The sequence below is a fragment of the Ambystoma mexicanum genome, chromosome 6p, assembly GCF_040938575.1.
Source record: "Ambystoma mexicanum isolate Mex_15411 chromosome 6p, UKY_AmexF1_1, whole genome shotgun sequence".
Classification (NCBI taxonomy): domain Eukaryota; kingdom Metazoa; phylum Chordata; class Amphibia; order Caudata; family Ambystomatidae; genus Ambystoma; species Ambystoma mexicanum.
This window is the reverse complement of record NC_090935.1, coordinates 1,535,870,457-1,535,883,830: the sequence shown is the minus strand read 5'-3', so window position 1 is coordinate 1,535,883,830 and position 13,374 is coordinate 1,535,870,457. Positions and strand designations below refer to the sequence as shown.

At 45.5% G+C, this 13,374-nt stretch overlaps 1 protein-coding gene across 3 annotated transcripts in view; it reads right to left on the bottom strand.

The window, feature by feature from the left end:
• HOOK3 (hook microtubule tethering protein 3) overlaps positions 1 to 13,374 on the bottom strand; it is a 1,904,471-nt gene that overhangs the window by 1,594,658 nt on the left and 296,439 nt on the right. For 2 of the 3 annotated variants that reach the window (XM_069626410.1, XM_069626409.1), the window contains exon 5: positions 5,279 to 5,411. In XM_069626410.1, the coding sequence (XP_069482511.1) occupies positions 5,279 to 5,411 (133 nt within the window). Of the gene's footprint in view, positions 1 to 5,278; positions 5,412 to 13,374 lie in introns of those variants that run through there. The other variant, XM_069626411.1, reaches the window with a different exon arrangement.

Sequence of the window (13,374 nt, the reverse complement as noted above, 5' to 3'; positions counted from 1 at the left end):
GAGGGAGTGGCAGGTGACTGACAGATGATCCAGGACTTGCGCGGGAGAGCGCACCCTGATCAACCAATCGTCCAGGTAGGGGTAGACGTGAATCCCCCCTTTCCTGAGTTGCGCTGCCACCACTACCATGAGCTTGGTGAAGATCCGAACGGCAGGAGCCGAAACTGAAACTGAAAGTACGAGTCGCCAACCGCAAACCTCAGGTACTTCTTGTGCTTTGGATGTATTGGCACATGAAAATAAGCGTTCTTGAGGTCGAGAGACACCAACCAGTCCTGAAGTTAAAGGGCCTGAAGGACTTGAGAGAGAGTAACCATCTTGAACTTCATCTTGAACTTGTCCTTCTGGAGGAGTTTGTTCAAACCGTGCAAGTCCATGATGGGTCTCAATCCTTCGTCTTTCTTGGAAATCCAAAAATAAGGGGAATACCATCCCTTGTTCCTGTCCGCTACAGGCACCAGTTCTATGGCATCTTTCTCCAGCAGGGATTGAATTTCCTGCGCAAGGGGCGGATCCGGACTCTTCAAAGGGAGATTACCCAGTGGATTGTCTTGAGGCCTCTGCCGTAAAGGAAGACAGTCGTGGGTTATGATCTCCAGAACCCACACATCTGATGTAATGGCGCGCCACTCTGCAAGATGCTGCGCCAGCCTTCCCCCAAACCGGCGAACCATGAGACATGGCCTCATGACTGAGCTGAAGCGGCTGCAGCGTTGCCTGAGGGCAAACAGGCAACAGCCCGAGCAGCCTTGGCACCTCGAGTACCTTGCTTTCCACCTCTGGCACTCCTACGGCGGCCCCTTTGACTGGCAGCTCCTCTCGCTTTACCAAAGGACGAGTAATAACGAAAGGAACCTCCCCTCCATTGCTGTCCCCTAGGACGAAAAGGCGGAGATTGGCGAACTGCAGCGCCCAACGACTTCGCTGCAGCTTTGGAGGTCTGCAACCTCTCAAGGCTCTCGTCAGCCTTGCTGCCAAAAAGATGTTCCCCGTCAAAGGGCATGTTGAGGAGCCGGGCCTGCACATCAGGAGCAAACCCCGACTTCCGCAACCACGCAAACCTGCGTATCACGGTGCTCGCCGCCATGGACCGGCTGACGCAATCTGCCATGTCCAAACACGACTGAACGGCCTCACACATGGCATCCTTACCACCCTAAACCATGGCAAGGAAACCATCCCGTTCATCCCCTTCGGGAATATGTTCAGCCGCTAAGGAAACACAGTTCCACAGATTGTGCGTTAAACGTGACAAGGCACATGCGGAGTTGGCCGCCTGAAGCGCCATACCCCCTGAAGAAAACACTTTCTTCGCCCAGCCATCAAAACGCTCGTCGTCCCTACCAGGAGGGATGGTAGGATACGATGCCTGCTTTGCCGGGGCCATAGCCGCCTGCACCACCAAACTCTCCGGAGTGGGGTGCTTGGTCAAGTAGCAGGGCTCGCTACTGGCTGGGCGGTATTTTCACGGCAAAGACTTGCCCACTACCGGGAGACTCTCCGGAGCAGTCCAAGCCGCCGCCACCCTCCTCTGTAGAGCCATATGGAACGGCAGTACCAGGTCAGTTGGTGGACCTTGGTCGAGGATATCCGTAAGGTCATCCTGAAGAAAATCCCCTGGGGGAGCAGACCAACCCAAGTACTCGGTAACCCTGGATATAAGGCGCCGGTACGAGGAGTCGGCATGAGTGCCAGGCTCAGGCCTACAAAACTCCATCTACGGAGAGGTGTCCAGCCCACTAGCATCGTGCAGGGATTGCCGCAAGTCTTCAATCTGGCTATGGCCCGAGAAAATCTCATCCGGTACCGTATCCGGAACCATGCCATCATCAGAGCCCTCATCCACCTCCAAAATAAACTCAAGCTGGTGGAAAGAAGGCACAGAATGCAGAACAAAGATATGCTTGGCCTTTGCCAGATCCTTTTTAGGCGGTTGCACCGAGCCCCGGGGAACCCCCGTTGAAACAGCCTCGAAAGGCGGCAAGTGAATCGGCGTCGACGCTGAACGCGGCGCCGACAGCATCGATGGCGCTGACAGTCCTCGAGGCCGGGGCTCCGAGCGTGTCCCTCGACAGCTCGGGCGCCGACTACTTCTTCGAAGGCGGGGCCTCGAAAGAGTTCGTCGACGACCTCGGCGCCAACGTCTTCCTTGAAGACACCACAGGTCCACACGGTCTCGAGCGCATCGAGGACCGGGACCTGGAACGGGCATGCCGAGAACGATTCCCCTTGTCCGAGCGGTACCTTTCCCACAGATCGTGACGACCACCCGAGCCCGAAGGAGTACGAGCGGCATCTCTCGACCGATCACGACCGACCCCACTCGGAGGCGCGGACGGACCAGTGCCCTGCGATTCCAGAATCGCAAACATTTTCTTCCCGAAGGAAGCCCATTTCTCCGGCGTTGCGTGCTTGGTGGGGTAAGCAAACCGCCAACAGGCGGAGTCCGCGGAAGAGGACAGGAAAGGCGACCGATGACGGCGCTTCCGGGAGTGCCTCGAAGAGGCAGAGGAGTGGCGGGACCGACCCACTGGACTTCCGACGACGAGGAGAGTCGCCTCTCGAATCGTCCGTCGAAAGCCCCGCAGACCTCGACTTCCGTGGCTTAGAAACCTTACCTACCTATAACTTCTTCTTGCGCTCCCGCAAGGCTTTGGACGTGAGCAACTGGCAGTCGACAGTCATCCGTATTATGGGCCTCCCCGAGGCACCAGAGGAAGGTGTCGTGCGAGTCCTTAAACGACATCTTGGACCCACAGTCCCCGCACTTCTTAAAGCCCGGACGCTGTGTGGAAGACGAGGTAGACATCTTCACGAAAGACTTCACAATACGAAACAGGTTCGAAGAACCGAGAAAGAACAAGAACTCCAAAGAGTCGAGGCGCGCCAAGATCTCCGAAGCGAACACGTTCGCGGAAAAAACAGAACTGAGGCTACGGGCGTCGTGTGTCCTACTTATAACATCCAGTGACGTCGGCCGTCGGAGGAGGTCCTCGAGGGCGGCGTATCGACGTCATCAACGCAGGACGCAGACGCCAAAGATTTTCCGAAGCAGCACAGCTGTGGTGATTACATGTCGTTGATATGGAATACGTCGGAGGACCCGATCCCCTCGAAATGTATCTATAAACTTGGAGTCATTTTCCAAAAGGTAAACGATTGAAGCAACTATGGGTCTCCCGGTTTGTTTGTTTTTTTCTCTTTTGTATTTTAGGGACAAAATATGTAATGGGTGTAACAGGGACATCTTTTTTTAAATAACCTTTCTATGAAGGTTTTCATCATACTCCATCTTGTTTGCTGGATAGGGGTTCATGGCTAGCTTCCTATAGCACTTGGGGACTTTCAGCTGCCTTGTGGCCTCTGCGATGTAATCAATGGAGTTTAAAAGAGCCACATTTATTCCCCACCCTTATCCAATAGTTGAAGGAAGATGGTATGGTCCCCCTAAAGTCCTCCATTCTTTCCCATTGGCCGTCAGTAAGGTTATGCTTGATTTGGATGCAAGGACTTTCAGTCACCAAATCTTCAAATATATTGATATTTGGGCTATGTGGAGTCATAGGACTAATCTTCGATGTCCATTTGAATTTTCCATCAATAGATTTCAAAGCATCTATTGTGTATGGTACATTTGCGCTCCATTCATCTGTATCGGTCTCCTCCTCTGTACTACCACTATCCTCATTTCCAAGTGACTCCAATGTGCCGTTATTTCTCCAATAGTTAAACAGGAGGGCCTTCGTAGGGTCTGTGTTTTCATAATATTTGGATAGCATAATTTGCGTATGAAGCACAATAGATCAATATGCGACTGATAGTTAAATTTAGACATGAGGCAAAAGGAGAGCCCCTTTAATAACACTGTTTTCTGTTTTGGTTAATATTCTATCAGAGATTAACTATTTGCATTTCTTCATTCAATTTCTCATCTTTCTGTCCCTCCCAGAGCGCATATGATGCCCTGCTGATTGGTTTCTTCGATTCCCTCTTTCTTCTCCATCCTCTTCTGGTCTTCCTCGCATTGTTCCATTCCTTCCTGGTGGTCTGCCCCTGTTTTTGTTTTACCCCCCCCCCCCAGAATGTGGCTATGACGACCTGATGTAAAAGTCCAATTTCCTCTAAAAAAATGTAGCCATATCAGTGCATCTTCACTGCTGCTATTGGAGGTTTCTGTAGACGTGCTTGCTCCATCTTCCTTGTAGGAATCTGTTCCCTGAATATTAGGTGCTATCAATGGGTGCTCAATACGTGCTTCCTTTCTGATGTTATCAAACTTCCTTGCGATTGTATAAATTCTTCCCGATGCACAATCCTCCTTATCTCTTAAGAATTGTATTTGTTTTCTCTTTGATTTCATTTTCATATTTGATAACATTCTTATCCATCTGGGTCTTTAATTCCTTTGCGGTTGTAGATTCTGCTCCTGTAAACTGTCATTTATAGATCTTTTATATCCATCCGTGCCTTCTCTGTCACTTCTGGCGTATTTTACCAAGATGATCAACATTTTGAGGAGCACTCATTGGTAGCTACATATATCTCAAAATGTTAATATTGTCTAATCCTCTATCGTTTTTGAAAATATATCGCTATATCTCCAAAACTTGATATATCACCCTGCCCTAGTCTTAAATATGAAACACTGAAGAACATTCAGAGACATTTGCATAGAAACGGTAGATCTTATGACACGGGTACAAGTGAATCATGGCAACGGGAGCGTAGCAGAGACAAGCGCAGATGGCATATGGGACCATTCCCTATATTGTAATCTTTCTCATTTCCCTTATGCCTTATGATGTAGTGAAAGCAGGAGGGACGGATGCATGGGGGTATCTCTTTCTCATGGACAGTCTGCATTTTGCACCCACTAGCATGTCCTTAGACCAATGTGCACTAGCACCGACTGAAAAGCCATGCATTGATTTGCATCTCAATAGGCAAAAAGGTAATATAAATGTATTCTTAAAAACACAAACAAAGCATAGATATTTTTTAACACACACGCTTACAGCGAGGGTACCTGTCTGGGAGGTTAATTCCCCAATTAGCAAAGGACTTATGATCTTATGAAGGAGATCTAGATTCAGGGAAAAACAAAGTAATTTGGCATTTTTTTGTGCCTTAAATTACACTTCTTCAGGACAGAAAATTGCAGGGTATGTTTTTTCCCAGTATGAAGGCACATATGTGAACAGAAAGTACTAGTGTCTTAAGTTCTAGAGCTTGGTTTCTCCACATCACAAATGAAATAGATAATGGCACAATAGCCTACCTTGTTTCTGTTCACAGTTCACAGCACAGCCCAAAATGAGCTGAAGCATTCTCCCAAGTTCCGCTGCATCAGAATGTTCACCAATCAGATTCACATCTGGGTGTATATAGTCATTGATCTGCTGCCCCAAAATCTGCAAAAAGAGGTTCAAACCATCAAGATGAATTTCAACAGATAGTCAATGCTTCGATTAGCACACAAGTAGAGACAAACCACAGCTTTAACTCACCCCAATAATCATTTGTCAAAGGAAGTCAACCTGCGCTGAAAACTGGATATTAACAATTCATTCATGGGCTCAGTGCGTGAATTCATAGATAAAGAGTAGAGGATGGGTTCGAGGTGATGAACACTCCTGTGCTGAGCTATGTGTATAGTTCTCTTCGAATTGTTCTGTTGGTTGCAAGGTCACAGGTTGTAAGAGGTAAACCCAATACTTCTTAATGGGGAAATTTCAAAGAGAATATCCTGGTTACCTTGCAGTATAAGTAGTCGGACCCTTATTGATGAAAGGATCTGCTGTGGTTGTCACATGAAAGCTTTTATTTGTATTGTCATGAGGTTTAGACAAATTGTCTAGTTGGTGAAGGCCAGCCGACACGTGTTTCAACCCCTGAGGGTCTTTATAAAGGCTGATTTGTTAAGCAATACATACAGTTGCACGTCACATTTATATGGTGCCAAAACATTGTTTGTGTTATAATTGTGTCAAATATGCAAGGATTGTGATAAGTGGTGATAAGTGACATTGTGTTTGTGATATTTGTTTTAAATAGCAACAAAAAGTGAACAGATTTTAGCATCAAGTTATTTTCCAAGCAATAAGCATAGCATAGGTAGGTGTGTCGAGGGAGAGGAGGAGGAAAGGAGCAAACAAAAGATGGAGGAAAAAGAGAAAAATCTATTGGAACATTTGTCCATAAGTGTAAGCTAAATACTGTTAGCGTTATGTGGAAAAAGAAAAGCCAAGCCAACTGGCATTTTACCAGTTGGTAAAGTTCGTATGGCAAATCCAGTTGGTTCGTAGAGCCAATGGCTAATGAACCTCCCATTAGTAGGAAATAGTGGGCTGAGGAAGGGATAAGGGACAAAGAATGTTTCTAGGTTCGAGAAAGAGTGTAAAAGTTGCTGGGTGCAGTATAAAAATGTATGGCAGCATTGTTGAGCCTAGGAGGTGCCTAGTTGAAAATACATTGGGGGTGGTTGCATATTCAGCTCAATGTGATAGTGTGGTGATCGGAGAAGAATTGTGCATAAACTGCTCATTGCAGTTAAAAGTGGCTGGCTGCATTATATCCTGGGATGTGTCTAAATAAGAATTATGGCATTCCGTGGTGGCAGCAGGGTCAGCCTAAGCGTTTATAAGGGTAAACGTTTGGGTTACCACTCAAAAGGAATTCCTGAAATTCGTAACGTGACTGATTGAAAAAGAAATGGTTTTCAAGGGGGAGACGTACTATAAGTTGGAAATAAAAGAAAAAGCCGTATGTGGCAGTGGCCGAAAAATGCTAGGCACGTTAAAATGATAAAACGAAATGTGTGTGTCACGGCAAGGAAATCTAATGTAATTGGCAGAAAATCGCATGGGGTGCTAGTGCACAGGCGTGGGAGAGTCTATAATGGGAGTCCTTACCTGATGTCTGCGTTCGGCCCGCTCCGTTCATCGATGTGTGAACGTGGGAGCAACGCACTAGATATAGGCATCAATGCCTTTCCAGGGTTGCGTGCGCAACTCCTCGGTGTGGTTCACTGGTCCTGTGTGCATGCAGGGCGTGAAAGTGTGGGTGAAAGGGTATTCTCGAGCGGCGTGATGGCCAAGAAGGACTATTTCAAAGTGCAGGCGTGCAGGGGGAAAAAGGAACATGGGGATAAAAATGGCTGAGTGTTGAAATCAGGAATCCTCAAAAAATGTAGGAAAAGTTCTGCATGGTAGTATGGCAACTGAATAAAATAAGGGGCTAATAGCCACTGGTGTAATAACCATGGTACAATGTGCTGGTTAAATGGTTGGATGGGCGAGAAAATGCGGTGGGTTCAGGAGATTATAGATAACAGAGAAATGGGCTGCTGACAGTGAGACTAGAAGTAGTGCAGTGTATTAATGAAGGAGAAAAGTGAAAATGAATTTGAAATACGATGGAATGAAAGGACAGCTGGTTCTAAATAATTTGTGGGGGTTCCCCGGTAGAGTTTGCAAAATCCGCAGTAAAAGGCCCATGGCTCCAGGCTGTGTGTGTTGAGCACAGTCTAGGAATTGCAGCGAGAGGGCTGAGGGGACAATAGTTGCCAGGATTGATAGATAAAAGTGTGATCTCAAAAGGAGAAATAAAGATATATTTTGGATATGATGGCTCAGAAAAGTGGTAGGAGGCGAGGCCTGTGGACTGTAAATGAGGCCACGTAGAGGACCGTTTGATGTAATCCCCATGGAGGGAAGACCCTAGGGAGGCATCAAAAAAAATGTGCAGCAAAATCCTGGGTCTCGATGTGTACGGTTGAAGCCAGACGTACCTAAATCAATAGGTGTGCACTGTGTAGATGGGTCAAGTAGGGTGGGAAAGGAAGAGAAAAAGAAAAGCAGTGCCAATGTGCTTATAGAAAGACATTAAAATCTGAGTTGAGGCCGTTCTTGATGCATCTGAAATGGCAGATCAGTTTTGCTTCTGGTTGACGTAATTTCCGCTCTCTGTCCCCTCCTCTTGGTCCGCATTTGATTGTTCTGAGTCCTATGAAGCAGATCTGTCTCGTCACCCATCTGGTTTTGTGTCTGCCAATGGTTGGCCAGGGGCACCTTCAGGTCTTGTGAGTGGATGCTATTGAGATGTTCTCGTATTCAGATCTGTAGCTCTATAATTGTGCTCCCAATGTAGATTTTGTTGCATATGACTGCATATATCATGTATTTGGTTCTGCAGTTTATATGGTCTTTGATTTTGTACTCTTGGCAGTTGTGAAACTTGGCGATTGTTTTTTCTGCATAGTTACACAGAGCATGTTCCACATTTCCTGAAGCCAATTGTTGTTCTTTGTGTTAGCCAGTAGTTTCGATCTTCCTTCTGTTCCAGCATGTGGGAAGGGCTTAGTAGTGTTTGTAATGTTGGTGCCCTGCTGTAAGAGATGCTGGGGTACTGTTCCAGTTTCTGTTTGATATCTGTATCCAGTAATAGGAGTGGCCAGTGTTTTTGCAGTATCCGTTGTATCTTTAAACTATCTGAGTTGTATCTTGTTATGAATCTCATAGTTTCCACTTTGCTCTTACTCATTGTGGTTTTTGGGGTGAGTAGTTTTGATCTTGGCAATGCTTGTGTTTTTGCTTTAACAAAAGTTTGGGTTTCATAGCCCCTTGTTTTGAAGCGGTTGTCGAATAGGGCACATTCATTAGCAAAAGTTTCCAGAGTGTTGCAGTTTCTCTTGGCTCTTATACATTCGCCTTTGGGTATATTGTTAATAACCAAACTTCTGTGGCAGCTCTGTGCATGGATTATTGAGTTCACCTATGTGGGTTTTCAAAATGTTTTGGTTGTGATCTTGTTGTTCCTGATCTCAATAGTAAGGTCCAGGAAGTCCATCGTGTTAGCGCTGATGTGGCTTGTCAGTTCAATTCCGAATTGATTGCAGTTGAGCATTCTCACAAATTCTTCTAGATGGTCTTGTGTTGTGTTCCATATCAGGATGTCGTCATCTATGAAGCAGAACCATAGAATATGTTCCTTGTATTCGGGCATTGTCAATGCAAACTTGCTTTCGTAGCTGTGAATGAAGCAGTTTGCCAATGCAGGTGCATAGCTGGCTCCAATGGCAATCCCATGTCTCTGTCGGCGATAGTCGCCGTTTAAGAGAAAGATGTTGTTGGTTAAGGAGAAATCAAGGAAGTCCTTAGTCATTTCGACCTGTTAATAGTAGGATGCTGATTCATGGCTGAGTAGGTGTTTTACGCTTTGTAGGGCTAGTTGGTGGTCTATTGATGTGTACAAAGCCTTGACATCTAGCGTCGCGGGGAGGTATTCAGATTTCCATTCAACGTCTGATAGGATTTCGAACGTGTGCATCGAGTACTTCAGATAAGTAGGTATTGTTGTCACTAATGGCTGGATCACATTGTTTATATAGTGTACAAGAGTCTCTGTGACGACGCCTATCCCGCTGAGGATTGGCCTTCCTCCAGGTATTCCTTCAAAGGTTTTGTGTATCTTTGGCAAGAAGTAAAGTGTTGGAGTCACTGGGTGGCATGTGTTGATATAGCCTAGATCCTCATGCATCAGTAGGCCCAGTTTGCAGCATTTCTTTAGGAGGGTCCCCTGTTTGATTAGGATGCCTGGCTGTGGGTTACTGGTCAATTTCTCAGTTTCCTGGAAGGCTGAGGTGTGTTTCCGCCATTTTGATATAGTCTTTGGTGTTCATGACGACAACGTTGCCAGCTTTGTCTGCTTCTTTGATGGTGATGTCTGTTTGCCCGCAGTTCTTGTAGTACTAGGCGTTGTACTATGTTCAAGTTTGTTCTAACTTTGTGGGGCGATGATTTCAAACCGCCAACAGGCGGAGTCCGCGGAAGAGGACAGGGAGGGCGACCGATGACGGCGCTTCCGGGAGTGCCTCGAAGAGGCAGAGGAGTGGCGGGACCGACCCACTGGACTTCCGACGACGAGGAGAGTAGCCTCTCGAATCGTCCGTCGAAAGCCCCGCAGACCTCGACTTCCGTGGCTTAGAAACCTTACCTACCTATAACTTCTTCTTGCGCTCCCGAAAGGCTTTGGACGTGAGCAACTGCACCAGAGGAAGGTGTCGTGCGAGTCCTTAAACGACATCTTGGACCCACAGTCCCCGCACTTCTTAAAGCCCGGACGCTGTGTGGAAGACGAGGTAGACATCTTCACGAAAGACTTCACAATACGAAACAGGTTCGAAGAACCGAGAAAGAACAAGAACTCCAAAGAGTCGAGGCGCGCCAAGATCTCCGAAGCGAACACGTTCGCAGAAAAAACAGAACTGAGGCTATGGGCGTTTGTGGAGGTCTAGCGCAACTGCTTCTTGGAAAGTGTCTATAAAGTTTTCTGTGAAAAGTTGTGGCGTAAACTTCCGGAATTCTCATGGGGACGTCTTCAATTGCTAATTCCTTCATGCAAGATTGTTTAGTTGTTATGTTGTCATTGTCTTCCATTGTTGCCAATAGGTGGATGGTGTTGAGATCTCCTTTGGTTAATGCGCTAGGTGTGGCGATTTTTGTTGGTGGTTTGTATGAGGTTACTTGTGTCAAAGAATTTTTTGAATTGTCTTTTGTGAATTTAAACAAATCTATGTGGATATACACAAAGTCATTGTAGCTCGTTGGTGAAAAGGACAAGCCTCTGTTGAGAGCTTGCGTTTCTAATGGTGTCAAAACGTTGTCAGAGAGGTTCATGACTAGGTTTTGTTGTTCCCCTGTCCCTCTTGATCCATTTCTTTTTAGAGTTTGTCGTAGTCTTCTGTTGGTTCCTCCACCTCTTCCTAGTTTGGTGTAGTTGATGTATTTGTTAGAGGGTCTGCAAAGCGAACGGTTTTGGAATTTGTGGGTTTGGTTCTGTTGGCTTTTCTGTGGCGTTTGATTTGTTCTAAAAAAGAAAGGTTGTGGACTGCGGGTTCTTGGTTTTCACCTTCTTCTGGTTCACTGTCTGGTTCCGAGCTTGCTGGTGAGCTTCCTGGCGTGCATTCTCGTGATTTTGAGACCACGTCATATTTGGCTTGCAAAGTAAAAACTCTGCCTTCTCGGTAATTTTTGTCATCACAGAAGAATTTGTGAAGTTTCCTCATTTTTACTTCATCTTGGTGTTTTTTGAGTATAGAATACATTGTTCTGTAGTTTTTCTCCTTGGTGGCTGTTGGTGCATCATAGTTTTCTATTTTTTTTTAGTTCTTCTATTCCCTCTACCAGTCTGGTGTGCGCTCTTTCTGCATGGTCAATAAGTAGATTAATCATATTAGCAGACCTCTGTATCAGGTTTTTCACCCAGGCATCTGCTAGATCTGGGTCTTTGAAGTATGGGAAGATTAATATCCTGAGTCCTCTGGGTATCTTCCTTTGGTCAGAGTATTGCTGCATGGTGGTTTTTTTCCCCCCAGAATTTGTTGATTTCTTCGTTTGACAGTTTTTCTAATCTCAAAAATGTAGGAGGTCTTCTTGGGGAGTATTGGTAGATCTGTATGCATTTTCAGTGAACCCTCTTGGTGCAAAGAGGGCTTTGATGTCTTCTGTTCGTGAAAGTAAGTATTCTGCCAGATTTGCAAAGAGCTGGAGCACTCGTGGTTCTCTAGTGTAATAATGTAAAGAGTAGAGGATAGGTTCTAGGTGATGAACACTCCTGTGCTGAGCTCTGTGTATAGTTTTCTTCGAATTGTTCTGTTGGTTGCAAGGTCACATGTTGGATGAGGTAAACCCAATACGCCGCTCAAGAATACCCTTTTACCCACACTTTCACTCCCTTCTTGCGCGCATGGCACCAGTGTCCCACACCGAGGAGTTGCGCACGCAACCCTGGAAAGGCAGTGATGCCTATATCAAGTCTGTTGCTCCCCCGGTCACACACCGACGAACGCAGGCATCAGGTAAGGACTCCCATTATAGACTCTCACGCATTTCGTTTTATCATTTTAACGTGCCTAGCATTTTTTGGCTACTGCCACATACGGCTTTTCTTTCATTTCCAATTTACACTTTTTCCAACTTACACCATGTCTCCCCCTTGACAACCTCATTTCTTTTTCAATCAGTCACATTACAAATTTCAGGAATTCCTTTTGAGTGGTCACCCATACATTTAGCCTTATAAACACTTAAGCTGACCCTGCTGCCACCACGGAATGCAATAATTGTTATTTAGGCACATCCCAGGATACAATGCAGCCAGCCATTTTTAACTACAATCAGCAGTTTATGCACAATTCTTCTCCGACCACCACCCCCATTGTATTTTCAACTAGGCACCTCCTAGGCTCAACAATGCTGCCAGCCGTTTTTATACTGCACCCAGCAACTTTTACACTCTTTCTCGATCCAGGGAAACATTCTTTATCCCTTATCCCTTCCTCAGACCACTATTTTCCTACTAATGGGACGGTCATTAGCCATTGGCTCTACGAACCGACTGGATTTGCCATACAAACTTTACCAACTGGCAAGATGCCAGTTGGCTTTGCTCTTCTTTTTCCACATAATTCCAACAGTATTTAGCTTACACTTATGGACAAACGTTCTAATAGATTTTTCTCTGTTTCCTCCCATCTTTTGTTTCCTCCTCCTCTCCCTCGACACACCTACCTATGCTATGCTTGTTGCTTGAAATATAACTATGCATAAATCTGTTCACTTTTTGTCGCTATTTAAAACAAATATAACAAACACAATGTCACTTATCACAATCCTTGCATATTTGACACAATAATAACACAGGCAATGTTTTGGCACCATATAAATGTGACATGCAACTGTATGTATTGCTTAACAAATTAGCCTTGATAAAGACGCTCAGGGGTTGAAACACGTGTTGGCTGACCTTCACCAACTAGACAATTTGTCTAAACCTTATGACAATACAAATAAAAACTTTCATGTGACAAACACAGCAGTAACGCTTGAGATCCTTTCATTAATAAGGGTCTGACTACTTATACTGCAAGGTAACCAGGATATTCTCTTTGAATTCATAGATACACATGCAAACATAAGAACAGACCATGCTAAAAGCACCTACAGGTAGTGTATTGGAACCATCAAAAACCAGACACTGCAGCCCATACCTTTTCATTACAGTATATAAGGGTGTATTAAATTGATCCAGTTACCATTGACATGTTTAAAAAGGAAAGAAAGGAACATTTTAAACAACTTATTTAGGTTCTCAAGAATTTAAAAGTCTTTATCGTTTAGTTTTGTTTTTTCACCACGTGTTGCAGATAGATGCAAAAAAGGGAGTTATTTCTGAATTTGCAGTGCAGTGGCAATTCCGCACCCGTCTGCTTCAGGATGAACTCTACATAAGGAAAATCTCGTCCTAAGGCAGAAATGGGAGAAATCCCTGTCCAAGACGCTGCTTTCGCTGTCCAAGATGCTACTTTAATTGCCA